This window comes from Dermacentor albipictus, chromosome 4, assembly GCF_038994185.2.
Source record: "Dermacentor albipictus isolate Rhodes 1998 colony chromosome 4, USDA_Dalb.pri_finalv2, whole genome shotgun sequence".
NCBI classification, from domain to species: domain Eukaryota; kingdom Metazoa; phylum Arthropoda; class Arachnida; order Ixodida; family Ixodidae; genus Dermacentor; species Dermacentor albipictus.
This window is the reverse complement of record NC_091824.1, coordinates 105,379,039-105,403,263: the sequence shown is the minus strand read 5'-3', so window position 1 is coordinate 105,403,263 and position 24,225 is coordinate 105,379,039. Positions and strand designations below refer to the sequence as shown.

The 24,225-nt window shown below is 44.1% G+C and overlaps 1 protein-coding gene across 7 annotated transcripts in view; it reads right to left on the bottom strand.

Annotated features, from left to right (window-relative positions):
* LOC139059218 (histone acetyltransferase KAT7-like) overlaps positions 1 to 21,784 on the bottom strand; it is a 98,994-nt gene extending 77,210 nt beyond the window's left edge. For 3 of the 7 annotated variants that reach the window (XM_070537335.1, XM_070537338.1, XM_070537340.1), the window contains exons 1-5: positions 20,512 to 20,829; positions 19,127 to 19,187; positions 18,464 to 18,707; positions 9,344 to 9,490; positions 5,652 to 5,767 (exon numbers count right to left, since the gene is read on the bottom strand). In XM_070537335.1, coding sequence (XP_070393436.1) covers positions 5,652 to 5,767; positions 9,344 to 9,490; positions 18,464 to 18,707; positions 19,127 to 19,141 — 522 coding nt within the window. In that variant the 5' untranslated portion in view covers positions 19,142 to 19,187; positions 20,512 to 20,829. Of the gene's footprint in view, positions 1 to 5,651; positions 5,768 to 9,343; positions 9,491 to 18,463; positions 18,708 to 19,126; positions 19,188 to 19,993; positions 20,140 to 20,511; positions 20,830 to 21,567 lie in introns of those variants that run through there. The other 4 variants (XM_070537336.1, XM_070537339.1, XM_070537337.1 and 1 more) reach the window with 4 other exon arrangements.
* Positions 21,785 to 24,225: the final 2,441 nt, after the last annotated feature.

Below are 24,225 nucleotides of genomic sequence, written 5' to 3'. Positions count from 1 at the left end.
TATAAAAAACTATTTTCATCTCCCGATTTTAGTTTAATTGAAAGCCATGTATTCTTTTTTGCAAAATAACAAAAAAGACTTTTGACACCTTCGATTTAACAATGTTTGTGGCCATTTCAATCATGTACCTGTAGCCTGTATGGCTGTTAAATCTAGCAAAAACCTATAAAAATGCTGGTTGAGGCAAAAGTTATCTACAAGAGTCCTTCCACATGAAAAGTTTGAGCAGCAATATGCTGTCTGTGCAGTATATCATCAGGCTGTTCATCCTTCAGCTCTTCATTCTCATTGGTGCCGCCAAGAGCCAAGTCCATTATTTTGGCATCCATAGCCAAGTGACAACAGAAACATCAGCAACAGCCAACGCGAATGAGTCGAAGTTGTCTTCTACCTCTTCACCAACAATTCTGTGCACAGCTTTGTAGAGAACACTGCAAACCTGGTGATCAGGCTTGCCCAAGTGCAGCCGGGAAAAGCTGGAATGCGCAATAAAGTTAGCATCTTTGCAAGTGCCAGTACTTTCCATGAATGACTTAACAAATGTAGGGCATCAAGCAGGTCGATGTTGTAGCCCTTGTTGGCAACATATGCAATGGGCATGAGTTGTAAAACACTCTTGTGGCATAGCTTTCGCGTCGTCTCAATAACACCCTGATCCACAGGCAGCATTATCTTGTGTTCACTGGCAGAAACTTCAAAGTGATCGCTTTGAGACCGTCAATCTTCCCATGGCTGGGACAGTTAACAAGGAAAAGAGCATGGCGATGCTTTGCCTCGAACTATCGATTCAGGAGGCCCACATACTCCTCAAAAAGAAGTACAGTGATCCAAGCACATCTATTGTTTCTATATATGCAGCTTTTGGGCATCGTTTTGTTGCGGAAGCATTGCGGCTTCTCTGTCTTCCTCAGTATCAACAAAGAAAGCTTGTCCTCACCAGTCACATCTGCACTGAACAGCACAGCAGCATGCTCCTTGCTTTGTTTGCCTCCCAATGAGCATCTGCCTGGTGTACAGTCAAATCTCAATAAAACGAATCATGCAATACCGCCGAAAATCGTTCCATTATCTTGAAATATCATTGTAATGAAAAACGTGTGGTTATAAGCCACTGGACAAACCTTGGCACCTTGGCAGTAGACGCATGTACAGACAAGCATACTAGCAAATAAAAATGTTTCATTCACTTCAAAGCTGCTTTATTTGAAGAAACCAGCAATTTTCTTCTGGTGCATGCAGCACACACGACCGATTAGGAATGCGTCTACATCTTCCACTTTGCGCAATACCTCATCGGGTACGTCACTGCACCGAGCGATGAAAGTGCGGACTTTGTTCATGTGCACTAAAACATCAATGTTCGACAAGATCTCATGTTCTGTGTTCGGTGACCCACAATCGTCTTCCTTCGGGTCGTCACTGTCACTGGAGACGTCGCGAACGCAGTTAACAATCTCTTCAGTTGTCAGGTCTGCCGCCGTTAGTGCTGCACCGTCGCTCTCCATGTAATCAGCGAAGGAAGAGACGGCGAGCAGCAGTTCCACAACCTTGGTCCACGGGTCTCCTGGGTTACTGAAGTAATATTGCGCAACAGAAAAGACACGGACGTAAGAGACGAACACGTGTTCTTCTTCTCTTACATCCATGTCTTTTCTGTTGCACAATAATACTTCAGTAATGGATTATCAACTTGCTCGAAATGCTGCTCTCATTAATCTGCTAGGTTGCTGTCAGTCACCTCAGGTCATCTTCAAGCTGCACAGGCACTTTGACAAGCTTTCCTTTTCACCAGCAATTGCTAATGGTGGATGCCTTAAAGTTCCACCAAGCTCTTGTGAGCATTTCTGCTGCCTGACAAATATTGATTGCAGTTGACTGCTTTAGATGGAGGTTGATAATCACAAGGCGCTTACAAAATTCTGCTTTCATATCCTTTATAATGCCAGGACGTGTTGTTTGGCAGCAGAAACTCCAAGCGAATGTGCGTCAAGCCAACATTCACAATGTGAGCAGAGTAGTTGTCGACAAACAGTAGAATTCTTCAGTCATCCCTCCTCATTTGGTCGCCAAGTTTTATGAGCCACTCAGAAAAGAGTTCTCTGGTCATCCAGGCTCATTTGTTGGCGCGGTAGTCATACAGTAATGAGATGACGTTTTTCATGCAGCAAGGCTTCGCGTACTTGCCGATAAAGAGCAGTTTAATTTTCTTCGTGCCTGTTGCATTGTAGCAGAGCAAGACTGTCACACGAAGATGAGACTTTTCTTTGCACTGCTGCCCTTTGAAGTGCATCGTCCGGTCTAGCAGGAGCTGATAAAAACATGTGGTCTCATCCGTGTTGAAAATATCGTCTTCAGAGTACGATTCAGCCACCTCTAGAAAACAATCATTGCGCCAGGAATCTGCGCCTTCTCTATCAGCAGTCTTTTTTTCGCCCGAGACCACCTGCCAAGTTAGTCCATTTCTTTGACGGAAACGAAAAAGCCAACCCGCACAGGCGTCAAACCTAGTTGCTTCAAGTGCATCCGCAAATTCGCAGGCTTTTTCTTGGAGCATTGGGCCATACGCAGGAACGTTTTGCAGTCTGGCATCTTTGAACCACGTGAGAACAGCTTGGTCCACATTTTTAGAGTTTCCCAGCCGCAGCCATTTCCTAGCGGGAGCAAGTTGCAATTCCCGGTGAAGCTTGACAATCTTGTCTCGGTCTTTAAAAATGGTCGCAACAGTCGATGGCGCAATGCCACGCTGTCTGCACACGTCGATTTCCTGCAATACGTCCAATTTGTCCAGCAGCGAAAACAGCTTTTGCTTTTTCTTGGCGCCGTCACTAGCTGCATTCATCGTCTGATATCGCGCGAACATCGCCAAACCTTTGTAGTGACGTTCTTGGTGAAGTTTGTGGTGAAGCAGCTGGCACTCAACATGGTGACGATGATAGCTACTGTGACATGGTCATGATGATAGCTACTGCACTCGCGGTTTCCGTTTCGCGCGAGAGTTGTGGCGCTGTGACTTCTAGCCGAATTCGTAATACAGATATTCCTCGGTTATAAAGGGGAAAATAAACTATGTGCGTTATTCTGAAATATGCGCTGTACTGAAATTCGTAGTTCTGAAATATTTTTACTATGAAGATATAGGCAATCTGGTGGGGACTTTTTAAATATTCGTAAATTTGAGAAGTTTGTTAATGTGGGGGTTCGTAGTAACGAGATTCGGCTGTAGTGTACGTGCACTCCAGCAACCATTTGTAGGAAAATTCATCCTCCTTGAAGTTGTAAATTACATTCTCTTTAAATTGTTGAAGTAGGGAGCCCAGCTGATGCTTGCGCCATCCCTCCGCAGTGTCACAGTTCATGGCTGCACTTTCGCCAACAATAGATTTTGAGCACACGCCGTGACATCGGTTCAAGTGTTCAAGCCAGCCATTGCTCCATTTAAACTCTTGCTTGCCCCTTTGGAGGGCTAGACCAGCTTTTGCAGTCAGTGCAGGTCTATTCAAAGGGAAGTGTTCACTTCTGGTGTTTTTCAGGCACTCAAGAAGCTCACGGGCCCTCTGCTTTTCGGGATGAGTGCTTATTCAGGCACTCTCCTCTTCGGGATACTTGGAATCACAGTTGCACTTTCGTTTGGCTGAGAAGCTCTTCATGAAGGTCTACGCACAGCTGACAGTTGAGAATGTTGAAAGCGGCATGCTGAATTGCTTTGCGATTTCACATTTCTGCCGGCTGCCCTTTTCCACCTCACGTATCAAACAAAGCTTTTCATTCTAAGGTCAGGCACTTTTGCACGGGGACTGGTGGCACCATTTCCAACTGAAGACCACAAAAGCACACACAAGGCACACGTACTGAAGCAATCCACAAACAATGTGTTCATAAAGCCTGCACACGCCGATGCACACGTGCACACAAGAACAGAGGAACTAGTGTGTCTTGCTTTGAGTGACTTTGGACAAGCCGGGCTCATTGAGTTTCCTAGGGCGCGTTCACATCAGGCATCACCTTGAGCCGGACTTCTTCAAGTCAAATCGTGGCTTCAATAAGGTACATTTCTCAATACGGCGTAAGAGCTGCCAAGCTACAAATGGGTCAAACAGACAGTTATAGGCATTGACTCATAGACAATAAGCTCACTAAACCATTACAGGAAAACTTCGTTGACTCGGATTTCAAGGGATACACACACACACACACATAAAATTAATTAAGCAAATGTCAAATTAATGAGGGTATCAAAAAACAATAAAAAAATGCTTACTTCATCAACACGCTTTTATTTACTGAATGAATCAGCAAATCCTGTTCCTATATTGCACAAGAGCAGTGCAAAAGCTGCAATTCTCGTCATGTTGTGAATGATTAGCACTTGCAGCGGCGAAGGCTTCGTGACTTCCTTTGCAGTGCAGCCGCAGCGTGCATTTTTATCTGAGACAGGCATTTCAATTATACACACATATCGATTATTTTTTCGTCAGTGATTTGGTTGCCAACAGATCGCCGGTCCATCACGTCGTAGCTAGCGTTCTCCACCCTCGACAGCTTCGACGGCATTTGTAGCATTGCGTATGCAGCCATTGCACCGAGTGCCTCCGTGCTACGATTAAAGCATACATCTATGCCACAGGACAAGCTATTCAGTGGAAAATGAAAAGAAATAGAACTAGAATGCGTTTGCAAGACAAAGCCACACATTAAATTAGCATAAAAAGGCAAATTTTTTTGATGACATTGTAACAGAAAATTAGCTTCACTATGTGCACGCAGAGCTTTCTTAACTTTGTCCAACAAAGAAATGTATAATGGATTGTCTTGCGCAAAACATAGCAGGCTTCTGTGAAAGAAGCAATGTTAGTGCAGTTGCTCTGCTCTAACAAGTCTTTTAGTGTGCAGAACACACAGAAACACGGCATTGTACACAGCAAGGACATGCACAGTAAGGGCAACATCTTGAAGTTGTGTGTAGCGTGCTCTACAACAGAGAAAAATGCCTTCATTAAAGGTATTTCCTTCCAAAAGGCTCCTTACTCCATCTGGCATTGTTATGGAGAAATGCTGAGCAACAAATGAGCTTGAGACATTTCCAGCACCATATTAACAGTCAAAGCTATACTAGGTGCAACTTTTGTGTATTCAGGAGGAAAATTCTCAGCAACCTCTGCACCTAACTCGCCCCCCCCCCCCCTTTTCTGTATGAAAAGTGCTAACCTTTCTACAGCAAGGACACAGAGGCAAGAATATGTTGCTGGGCTAGTTGGTGCATGAAAGTAAATAGATTCTTGCAGGAAATCGGCAATGAAAGAAGCAATACACACATAGATAGGAAAGGTGCTGCCTTGTCTATGTGCGTATTTATTTTGTGGTCGTGTGTTTATAGACAGGTGCTGTCCTGTTTACGTTTTTACTTTCTCCGTTTGACCCAATCATCTAAAATTCACTGACAGAAGTACTTCTGCACTTTGAGCCAGTGGGATACCCCTGGGCCAAAATGCTCTGAAGACGCTGGCTGTTAGGCCAGTGCCTGTGTACATAATTTGTGTGCCTTCCTGTTCTGTCTACTTGTAGTGCAAACACTCAATTTTAAAGAACAATGTATATATACCAATTAGTCCATAAACAAAGTGTTTTGCATCAAGCAGTTTGGTGCAACTCACACTGGGCGATTCTGGCTGGTGGCATGTCTCGCATACTCGGCACCGGTGGCACTTCCAGTCGTAGGTTGTGACCACTTTAGCCGCTTGATCTGAGAGGCCAAGGCAGAAGGGGTGAGCTGAAATGCAAAATGGCCAAGTTTTAACCCTTTTTAATGACGGCACAAATCTTAGAAAAAAAAAACACTTATTTTCTATCTAATTGTGCAAAGCACATGGAGAATAAGCATAATCAATGAAAAGTAAAAATATATTGCGGAAATGGTTCCAAAATAGGGACAAGACACCAGGCAGAGAACTGGAAGTGGGCTTCACCATGACACATGGATAGCTTTGTTTGGAATTAGTAGACAGCTCTTGCCACATGTGAACCATAGGTGTGCTTTACATTAGCTTTACATCACATGTGTGACTGTGCGACACCACTGCAGTTGGATATCTTGCATCGGTCTGTCTCCTCTGACCGTCCTTTCAAAAGAAAGTGAGTTGCGTGCCAAACTTTCTTCCTCGTCCTGTGTTCCTGCTCTAAACTAACAAATGACATTTGACGCTTGTTGTTCAGTGTTGGACGAAGAGATTTAGCTAGAAATTTTGCACTCAATACCGTAACTAAGCAAGTAAAAAAATGGGAGGACGCCTAAGCACTTATGAGTTGTGAATGTGAAAGCATTAATGTCCAATTGAATGTTGCTGAGCAGTTGTTCGAGTTATACTTGTGGACAAGCAAGTGCACTTTGATTTGGTCTTACCAAGGCGCAGTTCGAACGCAGGTGAGAGCTCGTGTGGACAAGAAACATGCGGATAACATAGGCTTCCAAGAGCGAGAGTGAGGGTGACGTGGCATTGCGGCAATGCCCTCTCCCCTAGCGCAACACCTGGCATGCTACCGTAGCAGCTGGTGTTCCCATTCGCCCGCTCTGCTCCGTCGAGGCATGCTCATCATGTGGCATCGCAGCCAATGGGAATTTACTTTTACCTTCGCTACTACAGATGACAGACGCCGGCTTTTTTTTTGCTCCGTGGACTATTTGTAACTTTTACATCAAAAATGTTTTTTTGGTGCGTTGCCTGTACGTAATATTTGTCAGAAGTAAAAGTTTAACTACTTAGACGAATTCCTACACACACAATGCAGCTTACAAGTTCAGGAACCTTTGTTATGAAAAGCAACAACACTTTCCTTCAGTTTTGCAACGTGAAACACTCCTAAGCGTAAGGTTCATGTCTTCAGGCCTCCGTGCTAGAGGTGAGGACTTCCCAGGGCAAGATAATTAGAAGTATTTTTCACTATACCATGTACAGTAGAACCTCACTGATACCATCCCATTACATACGATTTTCTGGTGCCAGTGTTTCGATCGAGAACACCAGGAAATACCCAATACAGCTAGCTACGCTCATTTTTTACTGGTTTGAACATTCCCAGAAAACAAGATTTTTACAGTACCAACATTTGTAATCACCAAGCTGCGATCGTATGATACGTTTTCAGGACACTAGATCAAACAAGAACAAGAACATGCAAACACGAAAATGCGCGAGGCGTGTGTGACCGCGAACAGTATATAGCCGCCCTCCGTGGCAACTCCACCACAATACCCGCCCGCACGTCTCACGTAAAGATGCCAGCGCACACTCAGTTTCTTATTCCAGTACCAAGAAATGTCTGGAGTCGTTGCAAACCACATTCACAGCTATTGCCGCCAACTCTATTGCGATAAGCATCTTCGCCTAACTGTATCACAGCGCAAGGAGCCCTTGGACGCATACTGCACGCTTTTATCAGGCGATAAACCAAACTCTCCGCCATTCCCTCCTGCAGAATGCAATTGTAATATGTTTTCCAGCTGCTAGGCCCCATGTAACTAGAAAATGTGCGTGCGATTGAAAAATGTAGCCGCCTGCCACACCAGCTTCCCAGCGATTCTTGACAACCGTTTTCGCGTAAAAGTGCCGGCGCGCACTCAGTTTCTTATTCCGGTCAAATCTTCTCTGGAGTCGTTGCACGCCGCATTCACAGCTGTCACCACCAACCCTATTGCAATAAGCATCTTCACCTGTCTGTTTCACAGAACGTGGTGCCATTGGAACCGTAGTGCACGCTTGTAATGTGTGATAACCCAAATGCGCCGCCATTCCCTGCTGTAGGCGGTGCAATGTGAGCGTCCCGTTTCGCTTCGGTGGCATCCGGCGTCGGCCATAAGCTCGGTTTCAGTTTGGTTTCCTGTCCTTGTCTTTAAACATGGTGCAATAGGAAAACAAGAAAACGTGTCTCGGGCCGCCGAAGCTCCACCAGCTCCACGAGTGTGGAGCTGGTGGAGCTGGTGGTAAAATTTCATGAAATTTTACATCTCTTCTTGAAGCCCTACAAAAGAATACTGCCAGACCACGGAGAACCCTAAACAATCGAGTCTAATAGATTTTCGATGAACCAGTTTTGGTTTCTTTTACGAGAGGCCATGTGTGTCATGATGTTACGAAGCTGATGGGAGCAGCATGACGCAATGCTTTGACACTCGCACAGTAGTTTGCTGTACTGCTGCTCACTGCACAGCCCCATGCAGCAACACACCAGAGTGCCAAAATGGTATGATGTCAGAACACATACAGCTCCTGGTAAATGAAACTGAAACTAGCTCATAAGAAAGCTATTATATAATAAATTATTTAGGGCACCCTAAGGCTTGCCAGTATCCTTGTTAGGGTTTCAAGCTGCAGAACTGTCATCTAACACAAAGAAGTTAAAAGTTGAATGCATGATGTCACTACTCCTTCAAGACATCCCTGCATTTGTACGTCAACGTGGGTGGGTATGTCTGCATATCAGCCATGTAGGTCCGCAGAACGAATCTTTATTTTCAAGCATTTGACAATAGTGATGATGACTGTCAAAAACATGATCATTCTCAGTCAGCATGAAGAGCCTAGGACAGACATCGCGGTAAGATACGTGGTGCTCATGAGGTGTCAAAAATTCTCACTGCGTCTGCATCATACACGATATGTCACTTGGCTCAATCGTTGTAGTAGTGAAAAAGTGCACAAGGTGCTTTTAAAATAAAAAATCCACATTAGGCCATCCACATAAAGCTGATGGCCCCAAGAACACACTGTGCCATAATCGCCGCGACCTGCATGTATTAAAAGCCACAACAACGATTGCGCTGTCTACTTACATCAAGAGGAGCATATTAGGTGGGTAGCTTTGGATGACAATTAATTTCTTTTTGTTGCACATCAATAAAGCAGAAACACATAGATCAACAACCACAGCCGTTGCCCCGTAAAACAGTTATGTAATGTGTCTTTAGCTATACTGCAGACACCTACAGAATGCATTTTACAGCGAGAGCTGTTATTTTAGACCGAGTATTGCCAGTTGAGGGTATTATTTATCGTACTTCCTTGGCAGAAGTTGCCAGGAAAGAAAAATCCATGTCACCCCCGGAGATTTTATCTTCTGTACGCAAACAATCAGCCGCCGAGCCAACACTGCTGTTGGCATGCAACCACCGTGGTACTGCTGTCATCCTTGTGATCGAGTCACTGTTTTATGTATCACTCGAGGCATTTGTCGGCGAACCTCTTTTGTCTTTTCTGATATGTTGCCATATAAAGTCCAGTTTTCTGCAATCTGAACGAGAAAGACTCGTTGGCTCAAGCATCGCGAGTGGAGGATGGGCGCCCACACTCACCGCACGTCTCGCACTGGGAGCAGGATATTAGCTGCGCGGGCGGGCTGCGACGGCTCTCGAGCAGTGCCTGGGAGCATACGCTGCACAGAGGCTCTGAGGACAGGCGCGACCGCACCTGTCGCAGCCGCTTGTTCGGTACTTCCCCTGCTTCCAGTGGAAGAAAGCAGGACGGGAGACAAACGGAAAAGCTACAGTCACTCCCACAGCTTCCTTTGACCTCAGACTATGAAAAAAAAAAAACTGTTATTTGCTTGCGATCAGGGCCTATACAATGTGATTTTAGTTATACTGATTACAGAGAACTGTAGAATCCTGTGAGAACAGAGCTGTGGAGAACCGTAAGCAATTAACTGTAGAGTCAGATTAGATTTAGGGATCCCATTTTGGTGAATCTTTGCATACTTGGCCCTACTTGAATGCTACAGTGCATGGGGAGCATTTTGATGTGGAGTTTCTTAAAGCCAATGAAAGAGGATGTGTAATGAGAGAGCATTCTGCCATGAAATCATACAAGTGGCTCACAAGGGAGATTATGATCATGTTAATTTTACTGCTGTTGACGATTTTCAATGTCAGCTTCTATATATATATATATATATTTTGACAATCTAACTTTCTGGTATTGACATGCACATGAAACCATCCTACTCTAATTAATACAATATTTGAGTCAATTTCGCGATGTGGCACCATGAACCACAAATACATCCAGACTCCCCCAGTTCTACGCTGTTTCTTGTTTGTGACATATTTGTACATTGGCAATTGAGCAAGTACCGCTTCAACACACAGCATGTTAACTGAGCATTTCTGTGCACTTTAGAAATTCACCCACAGCACGGAACTCTCAGTACACTAGCAGCAAATTATTTCTTCACTTGTCAGCACACACCCTCCTTTTTAGAAGATCCCTGCCAAGCATGCACTGTGCGGTCACTAACTTCAGCCAGCTTTTCTGACTGTGACTGTGTAGCACTTCAAACGCATGAAAATTTGATAGCACCTGAAACTTCTCGCAGGGTTCAAACAATGTTAAATGAACAAGCGAGATATCAATACATGAAAACCTTCTTTTTCTTTCTTTTATTTTCAGTATGAATTGAAAACCAGCAAGTCAATTCTTAAGGCTGCATGTGTGTGCTTTCATCCACGAAAGAATGGTAACTCACTGCGCTCGATGAAAGCCAAATCTTCACATAAAGAAATGTACTAATCTCTCCTCAGGTTTATACTCGCGTTTGTATTTTTCTAAATTCATTCAAAGTCAGGTATCCATATCAACTGAGCTAGCCACACAGTGTGCCACCTGTACAGAAGCCGCAATTTATTCATTCTGGTATGTCCCCGCCTATACATCTGAGTTGCTTTAGTAACTGTTGGGCCTATCTGCTACGGCTTTTCTGGTGACATGAACGCACTGGTTGATTTCCAAGTCTGACAGCTTCGAAGCTTTTGCCTTGTGCAAGAAATGGTATGGTACAGCTTTATTACAACAGGGATGGCTCATCGGCCTATTTTAAAGGTAATGGAGTAGGTGAACTGGGAGATGAAGACAAATAAAGTGAAAGGCATTACTGAGTGGTGTAAGTTTCATGAAAACCTCATCAATACCTTTCATCTCTATCATAAAACTTTGTTTAAAAGGTTAAAAAAAGGAAAGTAAAAAGTGAAAACAGCGTTTTTTTCATCTTCAGAATGGTCACTGAAATGGACTATCTCGATCACAATATACTGCTGACCGATAAAACCATGTGAACTCTTCCCTCTTGGAATGCTCCCAAAGGCAGTTGTGTAGACCATAGAACATTGTATGAATCAGCAATGACAACTGTTCCTCAACATTGAATTACCTACTTTTTCCAAATTCAATAGAGCGAACTACAACACTTTCTTGAAAAGTGGCACACGCCACCAAGCGGTCGCCACAACGTGGTATGAAAATTTTGAGGGACAGCACCCCGTAGTCTACGTCTAGCGTGGCCCGCCTCACAGGTGCCACAGCAGGACCACATTATCACTTGCTTGAATAGCTTGGTCAGTGCTGATAGCATACGCAGTGATGCATGCATAAATGGCTCAGATGCACACTATCAGGACATGGCATAAGTTATACTGTGTTGCGTTTTCTTGTGAGGCTTATTCAATAAAAAGTTGCATCATGGTGCAGTGGCCAGCTTGTAGGTGTGTAAACAAAACGCATGTCTTTGCACCATCTCAACGTGATATGCGAATTTCCACTGCACGTTGTGGGGATGCGCGACCCTCGCGCCTCCCCTGATAGCTTGTTTTCCCGCATAGCCCCGTCTCCGTGCGGCGTCGCCACGTGGGCCGCGGCGTTGGAGTGGTACAAGCGTGGTGCGAGAGATGGCGCGAGCGTCGCGCCACTGCGCGGTTACTTGGGTGCGGGAGAGACAAGGCGCTCTCTCTTGGGTTCGAGACAGCAAGCAGCACGGACGTGCCGTGCGTGCAGCAACCCTCTTTCCCGGCGGGTCGGCAAAGAGCGCGGACCTTCCGCGCGCGCGGCGACCGATGCTTCTGCGAGACCGCCTCGCGTGGCCGCCTTCGAACGCACCACCGTTGGCGTGACCGAACACGCGAACGACCAGGCGTTGGGATCCAGCATGGGGCGAACATATTCGCTCGCTTCCGGTCGCGGTAAGTCGGACTTCTAGATTTGTCGCGCACCCATCGGCATGTTTTGTGGACAGCAACTCGGCTAGCTGGCATTGATCTATGAAAGGTGCAATAAATGCCCTTGTGATTGTTTGCACTACTGTGTTGTCGTTCCTTTGTCCCAAGAGTACGGTGTGAGAACCCCACATCGGACCCACAACGTATGTAGAAAACAGGCTTTCTGTCTTACTACTGCAGTACGTAAAACGTTTCATAGTGCGTCAGCTCCGAGTTTTGCCATGTTTATACATCATCACACAGAGACGCCAAAATTCTGAGCTTGATGCTGCATTGGCTCTGAAATTTTCGTTTCAGAGGCCATTCTTCTGAGGCTTTCTACAGTAATGTTTCTCGCTGATATAAGACCAGAGTATAATGAACCAGTTGCTTTTTCCTGGAACTTTCTGACTAAGTTCTCTGCCTGACTATACTGCGAGTCAAAGTCATTTTCTGTTGCACCGACACGTTGTTTTCACACCCTTTCAGGCCTTCAACTAGATCGCAACATTAGCCCCGTAGGTTGCACCGCATTGTTAAACTTCAGTGACAATTTTTCCACGAGTTCTTGCGGGAAGCAGTAACTTCTAGCCTTACCCAATTACTGGCCAATGTTCCTAAAATAGAACATCAATTGAAATAATTTTTCATTTGTCCCAGGTCCATTGTAATTGTACAGTATCCACTCTTTACTTCAATTTGGGTCTGGGCAAGCCGCATAAATACTGAGCATTGAAGTTTTTATCAACCAGGTTTATAAATTTGGACACGAATACTTCAAAATTTTTAGCCCTACTAGAGGTCGTAATTCAGAGCACCACTATATAACAAGTAGGAAAAGCTTATAGCCTAGCATAATATATATGCTACAAATCGTGGTTTTAAACACTAACACACTAAAGACAAATATGGTCATTTTACCCTGTTTCTCACTTTCTTTAGAACTGTTTCTATCAAAATGTTCCATTTTTGGAACATTGGCGTGTGGAGGTTTCAGCCGTAGCGCACCTCTATTGTGCAATCATATTTTTCTGTCTGGCTGGTAGTTCCACCTAATAAATACAGAAATAAGCCTTGTTTGCCCGCCCCCACAGGGTATTTGCACGCCAAGAACATGTTACATGATGGATAGAAGACGCAGGCGTTCTCAATGACTTTCCGGCTTGCAGCGGTGCCACTTTCTGGATCAGATCGTTTTTACACGTGAGTAGAAAACTGGCGAAATGTATATATTTTTTTCTAAGCAAATATTATACTAGTCCTTGCTTGCACTTTAGTTTTTTTTTTAATTTTTTAGGTAGGGCGAAGTGCTTTTCAACTCTCGATGAAGCATTTGATTTGTTTTTTAGCCTCCCCTATGAAAAACAAGCAGACACTTCAATCTGTTAACATCTGATGAAAAGGGGAACATCACAAATGAGGAACAGATAATGGACATTAATTTGGCTGTGGTAATTCTTGTAGATGTTTGTGGTCATGTTGAACTCTTCCAGAACAAATACAGAGACACTGCTTAAGAACAAAAGAGGGCTTTAGCCACAGTCACCAGAAAACAGCGAGCTGGAGCTTCCTGCACCTCTCTGTAGTATGCAGGGTCTAAACAAAAATAACAAAAAGGTATGGCACTCAGCTTCTACAGCAGCAGAATCATGGAGGAAATCTACTCATTTTGACAAAGCACTTTCTAAGGAATGCCCAAGTGTCCTACTAAGGAATGCCCAAGTGTCCTATTGAAAATGTTCCCTATTCCGTAAGCTACTGATGCCTGAGTACCAGACGTCTCTGGCTGAAATGATGAGAAGGTACGCACACGACGAAAAAGGCATGTTACTGAACGTACCTTTGGCAGATTTGCGACAACTTTTAGACCTCATGCTGCTCAGCTGCTATCACTCCCTGCCATCAGACAACACACACTGCAGCACTGCCAAAGACCTCGCTGTTGCCATTGCAGCGACAGTTATGCATCGTAAGTAATTTCATGACTTTAAGAGACTTTTTCACATCGTAGGCAACGGCCTGTTGATACAAATGATAAGATGAGAAATGTTGCTCCTATTTATGATAAGCTCTCAAAGAAGCTGAAACAGTTTGACAGAGTATTTCACAAACCATTCAGCATTGATGAATCAATAGTTCCCTACAATGGGTATCATTTATGGAAAATGTTCATTTGTGGAAAGCCCATTCATTTCGGGCACAAAATATGGATGCTGTGCTCATCAGATGGGTATTCTTATCAAATGGAAGAAATCTATGCCAGGGAATGGGTGAAGAAAAAGAAAAAGCGGACGGAAGTGAACACACCACTTGGTTTCAAAGTGGTGAACGATATGGTGTCGGTTTTGCAACACCCTGAGCAGCATGAAGTATATGTCCACAACTTTTTCACATTGCACAGTCTCTTACAGGCACTTTCTGGACGCAGAGTCAGGGCAACGGGAACTGTCTGTAAGGCAAGAACGGCGAGTGCCCTTCGAAAAATTAAAAAAATCATGCAACAGCATCGTAGTTGTATATATAAGACAGAGCATGATGTGCAAGAAAGGAACCGACTAGAAGAAAATAAAAGAGAAATTTTCGAAACATGAACCACCACCAAATTGCCCAAGTAGTTGTATATGTTTGTAGGTCGAACGACAGTTCCGTTGTGACAGCTGCATTGCAGCCATGAGCCGCTTGGTAACGCAAAACATCACTCAACGTATATATTAAAAAAAAGTAGATGTTTCTTAGCCCCATCTTGACAGGAGGTATAATGAAGGAATGTGCTGCATTGTTGTGCTAGATCAGCTTTTAAGCAGCTACAGGTCCAAGCTCCAAAGCAAGAAGTGGTGGTGGAATATTTTCAGCAATACTCTCAACATGGCGGTCGTTGCCACTTGGCACTTCAGAATGTCTACAAAGTTGACATTTCCAAATTCCCCGAGTTGTCCAGATTTTCCCTGAGTGGCTTTGTAATATTCCCTCAGTGACACAGAACTTTGTTTTATATCAAGACAGGTTGACACCACGTAGCCCGATGGTGTCACTCTCCAGTAGCGTCTTAAATAATAAAATAACGACTTCATCCAGTTTTAACAGTAAGGAGTAGCAAGGAGAGCGCTGGTTCGAGGCGGTGAGGTAATCAAAAGAGTGGCGGCGGTGACTTTGAGTTTTGCCATTTCGGACCTACGGTCACGCCAAAAAGTCCAGAAACTCAGACGGTGAACGGTTCTTGCATCCGAAATTTCAGACATTCTTATGCCCTGACTTTATGGGGTAGGTGATGGTGCTGCGAAGCGGAAAGTCGGCCGCTGACTGTACACTGGCAACTCCTTCTGCCGACAACACGGCATCAAAGTAGATTCTTTACGATTCCTCCGTTACTCGAGCCAGTATTACCGCGACTTTCATTTCCTTTCAATAAAATTACTGCTAATTTTCCCTGATTGAAGCATGAATTTGCTTAGTTTTCCCTGAGTATTTCGAGACTATTATAAATCCTTGAGAATTCCCGGTTTTCCCAGTTGGTATACACCCTGCTCCTTCACTGCCACCTTCACAAAGGCACCGAAGTGGAATGATTCACTTGAACTACAGGTGGAAAATCGTCCTTTCTCTTCTTCACCTGACACAGAAGCTCACCATCTAACCAGGCCCTCGAGCCCACTCAAGGAAGCAAGAAGGAAAGATGGAAGGCCACTAAATAATACCTGGCACTAAGTTTAGGTGCGCGCGTTTTGACGGAAGAGCATTACGAACCAGTGCAATGAATGCAAAAAATGACTGAGCAAGAATTACTTTCCTGCTTACCACGGAGTGCGGGTGAAAGTGTTTGAGTTTCATATGTGAATATAAACAAACGAGACAGCACAGTATTTTTTTAAATAAATAAACCGAAGTACGGTCATTCAGAAATACCGTCTACTTGATATGCCAATGTTCCACAAATGGAACATTGCAAGAAGCCTAGACAGCCCTACCCAAGGTGGCTGTTTTTAATTCTATGGGTACTTAATGGTACACTAAGTAAAGTTGCACTCGCATTTCAAGAAACTTTCAGCCATAATACATTGCAGCGTATAAACGATTAAAGCCTTGGCATTGCATGTTACTAGCTGCCACCGTTAAAAACGCTTTGCGAGCGTAAAAGTAGGGAACACACGGTACAGTCTGGTATTTGTCTTATACGAACAACTGCACACCAACTATTTTTAATCAGTTCTGACAGGATGTGGCGTCATACTTGATACCCTAAGAATTGCCTAGATAGCATTGTGCAATGGCTGGAGCAACTGAATGGCTGCAGTGAATCGCACCTTGGGTTACCTGTAATGATTCCTGCTCCAGGGGCAGGGCCACCAGCGAGCCAGGTCCTCACTGGTGTCATTGCCACTCACAGCAGCATGAAACTCGGCTACAATTTGTTTCTTATACGAAATTGCAGATAACAAAATAAAGGCATATCAAAAGTGTGCTCATTCTACAAAGCATTGCCAAGAACTAAATCACTGGCAAGATTGGGAACCACGATGTGAGGACATATCGCAGGTGGGCAGCATCATACCAACCATATAAGCAAGGCGGCTTGGCTTGCATGCCTGCTCTTTACGATGTAGGTGTCAAGAAAACTAATTGCATTTATTTAAGCGCAACATAACTGCACAAATGTTAATTATGTTGGCAAAAGTAAGCTATCACAAGCTAGACTTCAAGTGCGAGCCGTCAGCCGCGGCATCTAGCGAGATAGGTTTACTCGCCCAATCAGTCGCTTCACTGGACAGTGCACTGTTGTGAAGTGCTTGTTGCTTATGCAAGTGTGCATTCATAGACAACGTTCCTGTAAAACAAAACAGTGTCATACAAAGATGTTCGTTTTGTACTCTTTGACTATATGAATTCTTCCAAATGCACATAAATGGGGAATTTAGATTTGGTGGAGTGTAAGTGTTGCTTGTTTGTTTGCTCCAAAATTATCATTTGCCACAAGCCACAGCACACAAAGCCGTGGGCAGGACTAGATGCGGGACCGTGACAAGTGCTTTCTGCTTGTTTTTGTTTGTTTTTTCCCCGCCGATATTATGGCAGTCACCCCAACCTCCCAGCGGCTCGGTGGCCGAAAGCCTGCTCTACCGGAAGTGCAAAAACCAGAAACTGACCCAAAAAATTCCTGATTTCTAGGGTGTCACAGGTGGTCTATGACAACTATGTATCTCAGGAACCCTCAAAAGGCTTGGTAAAACAAGTTATCTTAACTGGAGACCTGCCAACATTAAAACGAACAAAGTACTAAGCCCACAGGCTGAGATTACTAAAAAAATGTTCAGAAATGCATACTAAAACATGAATTATCACCAGAAACGTACCATTTTCTTCCTTTCCTTTCTTACAAAAAAGGCATTACCAGAGTTAATGAAACACTGACTTTAAATGAAAACACTGGCTTTATTATCGGAATCATATGCCAAAAGGCAAAGCCAATCTTGATTCATGACTCTCTCTATTGCTGTCCATAACATCAGCTCTGTTCTCACATTTTTTTATGTTGAAATGCAACATATTGCACCAACTGGCAAGGAAAACGTTGACAATAATGTAGCACTAATTAAAACAAAAGCTTTTAAGCACACCACCAGACAACGATGGTGAAAGACTGGTTTGGTTGAGCACTTAAAACATTTTGACCAGACAATGATGGTGAAAGACTGGTTTGGTTGAGTGCTTAAAACATTTTGTTATGTCTTACCAACACGACCAAACAGCCACGTTATTGAACTAATTATAATATGCACACTTCTCCCCTTCATGAGACTTCGCAGTGCATGAAAAATGAATGAAGCAGCTGAAAATAAATGCTTAAAGAACTTCTGTTGAATGCAGCAACAATGCAAAAAATACATTCAATGGGGACCTATACTAGCTACTCCATCCATGATGGCATTGAAGCTCATGTACTACGCCAACACAAAACTTAAGCACACTGCAATTGGCTACCATAAAGTTAATATTTGCAGTTTCTTAAAATTAATTTCATCTAAAACAAGGCAGTACAAAATTCTGAAGTTATTAGCAGGATTACTAGTTAACAGACTCTAAAATAAAAATTATGCGATTCAGGGTAAAACTTAGGGTTCCATAAGGACATAGAATTGCACTAGTTGGTGTACGTGCATGAGTGCAACCGCGCGACTAGGACAAGGACCAAGTGCAGAAAAGAATTCTTTGCATGTGTTGAGGCAGTTGAAACCCTGCGGCACTTAAGCTTTATATACTGTTTCTGTTTCTTCCAATAAGCTCAAGCTGATCAGCACCATGCGGTGTCCCCTCCGTTGTTGAGATCTTGTCCTAGTCACGCCTTCATGATTGTTGTGGCTTGCCGTCAGTGAACACAATGCGTAATACTGTCATATAAAAAGGGAAAAAAGGAAGAAAAAGGAAAAAAAGAGAAAAACACTGTTTGTTCCTCACCTTCGGAGGGCTCCTTGGAAGGGGTGTGGGGAGGTGTGACAGGCGTCACAGGCACAGCACCATTACTAGTAGCAGCGGCACCACCTGATGAAACAGCAGGGACAGGGGTACCAGCTTTAACGGCAGGGCCGGTCATGCTGGTGACTGAAGACTTGCGCGATTGGCCCCGTGTCACAACATGGGGCGGCTCCATCTCACTCTCATCCGAGCGAGACCCCTCCGAGCTCGTGCTCTTCAGCTGGCGCTGAAGAAAATCGGACTGTCAGCAACAGTGTACACAAGTACAAATGTACACCGTGATTAGAGGTATATTATATCGCACCAGGGGTGCTGTCCTGAGAGCACATCCCAATATCTGACAATACACATCTGGTAAAAGAACACTTCATACTCACACCTTGCTGCCATGAATGACCAAACTGCTACCTGTTTTCAACTTCATGTTGCTAGCAAGTTCTTGCAAGTGGTCATTAATACTACAACCTGCTTGTACAATATAGAAGTTTCCATGTCCTCTAACAGCAACTAAATGCCTCAGCTTAATGAACTTAATGCTAACAAATACAACTACCTATTAGCAAATATTCACAGGTGCCATGATAATGACATGCATCACAGCAGAGAGTGCATCACATTAAACATATGCAAGCACAGTATACTTACCCTTCTCTTTGGCATGGTGTGTTTTGTTGCAGATGCGCGTCTTTCAAGCTACATGTGAGATCTGCACAAAATGAAAGGTGATAAGAATACCAATGAATGTTTGAAAACCATCACAGAAAATGAAGATTAATGCAATTCTGCACATATACGTCTTGCAGCTTAAGCGCTGTGGGATGGCAGCTTTATGCATTTGCACTGCTTTCACCATTACTAGTTGCTGGGTTTTCAGCGTTATTTGTGGCTGGTGACACGAAATGAAGCTGGCCACAGCAGCTTGAACTAACCGCGGCTAGCGTGAATGAACCTAACCATCGTTGAACACTATGTCACAGGACCAAAGACAATCTGTTGATCAACTCGAATCCATGACATTTCCGTAGGGCACGCGTGTTTATAGTATGCTTATTCAAGGTCATCTGAACGCCAACTGAACTGCGCTATGCGTTCAATGCAGCCTTATATTTTTTTAGAGAAGCTGGATAACTAAAGGCGTAATTTCAAACGTTCGTTTGCACATTACAGCATTACGATACACTACAACTGAAATCCTTATTTCCAGGAAGGAAACGTGTATTAAGTTTGCGATCAACATCATTACATGCACTACATATGCAAATGGGAACTCAAACATTTCACAGACAACGTTCACCGTGACACATGTTCTCAGAATGAACGTAGAATGCTACAGCTACCCACAGAGCAATGCACGACACAGCATAGTTTCACACTTCCGCCGCGAAACGGCTTCTCCGCCGAGCGCGCAAGCTTAGCGATGCGATGTCACTAGTGCATTAAAAAGCAGATGGTATTCATGCGTGAATACACAACCGATTATCACACGAGCCAATGCATTAGGCTGATGTTTACCGCAACAACAAACAAGGTGAACGCTGCTCTTGGCAAAACTGGGCGTGACGTAATGGTTGTTTACAAAAGGCACAAGTAGGTTTTCGCCCGTTATCTCCGATGTTCTCGTAACGGTCTTCGAAGAACAATTTGCGCTGCGTTCACACGGGACAAGCGCCGCTTTAACAAATGGATAAGTGATACACGCAAGTGATCTAACGATACTGCAGCGCGTGGGCAATTAAACATGGGCTACCAGTTACTCGGAACGCGCGATTGACGCGCATGAGATCGCAAACATGCGGAAGCACACCTACTCAAGCTGCGATTGCCGCCAACTAGCCTAACTTCAGAACGATCACAAGACGATATACGACACATTTGGTTATTATAAGCAATCAGCGACTACACGCAAAGCTTTAACAAAACCTCTGCCATAAAGATCGTTTTAGGCGTTTGCTGTTTACACCAAGAGTGAACATAAATCACAGACGAACGTATACCACGGCACTATCATGTCCATATATACGGCAACTTACCGTCAAATTATCCAGGCTTCATCTACTTGTTCATAAGGTTAAAAAGCTACAATATTAGTCTGGTTTGATCGGTTCTGTACATCACCAACACTCATCGCCGTTGCGTGAAGCTCTGATAGGCTTAAGTGGGTCTATGACTATGCGGCGCAGCAACGGAGGTGGCCAGAAAACTCCTAAAACGACGCCTAAATGTTTACAAACATTAAAAGAGTCCTTATTGCTCGAACTAATTTCTACAAAACGGCTTAAACAAGAGATACAATATAGTATTTGTTGTTAATATATCATTCATTTTAATTCATCGCAAAATTGCAGATAGCGACCCCTGCTGCGTGTTGAAGTACAAAAGCAAAATCGAAACTTTTGTGTAAAATGAACAGTAACAGACTGTGACAAAAAATTTCTGCTAATGCACACTAAAATAACAATATATTCTAGCATTTTTTTATAATTTGCGGTAAAATTAATAACAAAACTACAAAATTACTTGTCAAAGCACGTTCAGTTTTCAAGATTGTGACAAGTTGCATGAAAACTATCTGCTAATCACTCGTAATATAAGTTTATTACTTATTTTACTTTTCTAAAATTCGGTTTATGGAAGGGGACAGTTTTGTGATATTGTGTCTATCTTCTTTACCAAAGTCATTACTATCATCCGCTATCATCATTCTCGTTGCACACGCACAAAAAAAAATTATTTGCTTTATTGGCTGAAACGAGAAGTTACAAATACGCGCGCCAAATTTGTCTGTCAGCTAAAAAAGCTTCAGTGGTTGCTGACTTGTAAAGCGTTAATAGGGTGGTATTTAAATAATTCCTTTAATACCGACCCTAACTGAGGCACGTGCAAATATATAGCATCCGTGTACCCCATCGCTGACACCAGTGACTGCTTTTTAGGCGAGATCCAAAACCAATTGAGCTCAGTACGAGAATGAAGTTACAACTACGATACATATTTTTAGGTTACTTCCTTAGCATTATTCCACTCGATGGTCTGTCCACCCAACCTGATTCCAGAGGCGCTCATGTTACCGTGCTTCAGGGGCTTACATTCAAGTAGTCATGGCAGGTAAGCAGGGTGACTTCGGCCGCATGAATTTGCTCTTCGCGGAGCGAACATGAAGAAACTTGCCGCATCGTCCGCATGGTTCGAGGTGCATAGTAGTAGAGTAGGTGTGTCGGAAGCTTCGTCTCCTACCAGTGGTAGGCACGATGGGGGCTAGTTGGTTGACGTGCAGAATGCATGATTGAAGTACTGTCGGTACAGTGCCCTTCTAGGGCACTGCAATTGAACAGTGGGCTTGTCTTACCTCATGCTGTCTGTGCGGTGGCTTTGCACGACTTAAAATTGTCTTGTTGCCACCTCAGATCAGTTAACATACCTTCGACGACGCTTGCTACTGTTTGACGATCGATATTCTTGCAAAGACAAGATTATATTCAATCGTCCCGTGGCAACACAACAAAAATCCTTGCTTTTGCATCAGTGTTACTGGTAGTCGGACACATTGTCCAGTGCACTCATCTACCGACAGACTCCGCGGCGAAGCTTGCGGAGGCAACTAGTACTTATCGGTTTTCAGCTGTGGCGGTGGGAGGGAATTCCGTCCGCCCGGAATTCGGCAGCGCGCACCGCATGTTTTTGGAATCGAAGAAAGCCTTAGCGTAGAGTAACGGATGCTTGCGTCGGCACCCACTCTTAAAACAGTTTACACCCTTGGGACTTATCTTGTCCCACAACGATAATCGTCATCTGCTTTGCTTGCGTTTCCTTTCTTGAAAACTCAGTGCTCGCCACTTTCGGGTCAAGAATGCTTTGTCACGCTGATAACGCACAAGCCGTTCGTGACTTGGAAGTATCGGACCCGCAGCGTTAAAGAAAGGAAATGCGGGCAAGACAGATGACGATTATCGTTGTGAGAGTGCATGCTAAGCAACTCCGTACCCGTCATACGCACGTCTTCTGGAAGGAAAGTAGAAGCGCTGGTAGAGCGTTCGACGTTCTACCAGTTCTACGCCCAGTGGTGATGATGATGGTATTTATAGGCATCCTTCTTGAAATGGGTCGGGGACGAATAGTCGCCTAGCTTGCTTTATTGTTTGTATGAGGTTTTACTACATATATTGCAATCTAGTATTTTGCCTATATGATCTCGATCTAAAATTTCACATTTAAAACCTCCATGAATATACCGTATACATTTACCCATACAATTTCTTACAATTACTAGAGGGAACTCTGTCCCTGCGGTTGTTCAGTCACCATGGGAATGATGGGTAGTACATGGATTTGTCTTATTTTCGTGCTTGTGGCTTCACAAGTTCCTGTGGCTACGCTTTAACTCGGCGCAAATTTGACTAAATTTCAAGGCAAGTTACACTTTTTTTTAATGCAGAAGGCAAAAAGACTCTGCAAACGTGCATCATCATCATCAGCAGCCTATTTTTACGTCCATTGCAGGATGAAGGCATCTCCCTGCAACTCCAATTATCCCTGTCTTGCGCTAGCGGATTGCAACTTGCGCCTGTAAATTTCCTAATTTAATCACCCCTCCTAGTCTTCTGCCATCCTCGACTGCGCTTCCCTTCCCTTGGCACCCATTCAGTAACTCTAATAATAAATAATGATGTAAAGCATAATCACAGATAATTTCAATGGTTCAGCGCAGTTCGTACCCACGCGGTTCCGCGGAATTTGCCGAAGGATGATGACATTTTTACCACTGAGGCTTTGTCAATGGTCGCGTCAAACTTGTGCTCGATAAGTTTAAGGCAAGTTGCGGCGGGCTGAAGTTCACGCACGAACTTCCGTTGAACGGTAAATTGGAGTTTCTGGACCTGCGCCTGTTCCTTGGACATGAAGGTGTGTGCTAGAGATATCAGCCAAGACCAAAAAAGGGATTGTTGAATCATGATTGGGCCCACTCAACACTGGTTAAGAGAGCCATTGCACTGAACTGTGTCAGATCCGATCTCGAACCGCCCTCGCGAGCACCAATAAGGTCAAATCGTGAACAGTCAAGTTATGAGGACCCAGCAGGCGGTTTTCCTGGTGAAACCATCGCTTCTTTGGTTTAATGCCTTATTGGTGAAGTTAGGTCTGGTGCGCGGAGTAGGGGAGCTGACAAAGAACGGCCAAAGAAGCTTGTAGGGGTGCCTCATTTGTACAACCTCTCACACCACTTGACGAAAGGGGCCGTAAAGTGCGGCGTTCCCATAGTCTTCTCCGCCTCTGAGCAGCTGGCGCGTATGTGCCGAGCTGTGAACTGTACGCGCACTTCACAAAAGTGCTATGCTGCGCGCTTTGTAGGCCGCCTGACGGAGGTGGTTTACCGCATCCCGCTCTCCTGTAGCAAGTGTTACGCCGGGCAAACGGATCGATTTGTTAATGACTGTTTGAAGGAGCGTCGAGCAGCCATTCAGGCTTTCGTAGCGGGTGGTCACTTGGCTGACCAATGCGAAAGGTGTACGTCCGCTCCAGGGTATTATGACACTTGTGTACTTGGAAGTTTTAAGGCTCATAAAGAGAGAAAATTGTTTGAGGTATTTTGCACAGAAAAGGAAGGAGAAGGTTGCATTAGCACCACGTCACGTAATTTGCAAAAAAAAAAGAAAGAAAGAGAGAGATATATATACATATATAATTGCACAAGCAGTTTCGAAGTTAGCGGGCATGAAGAGCGAAATATTTTGTTATAGCAGGTTTTA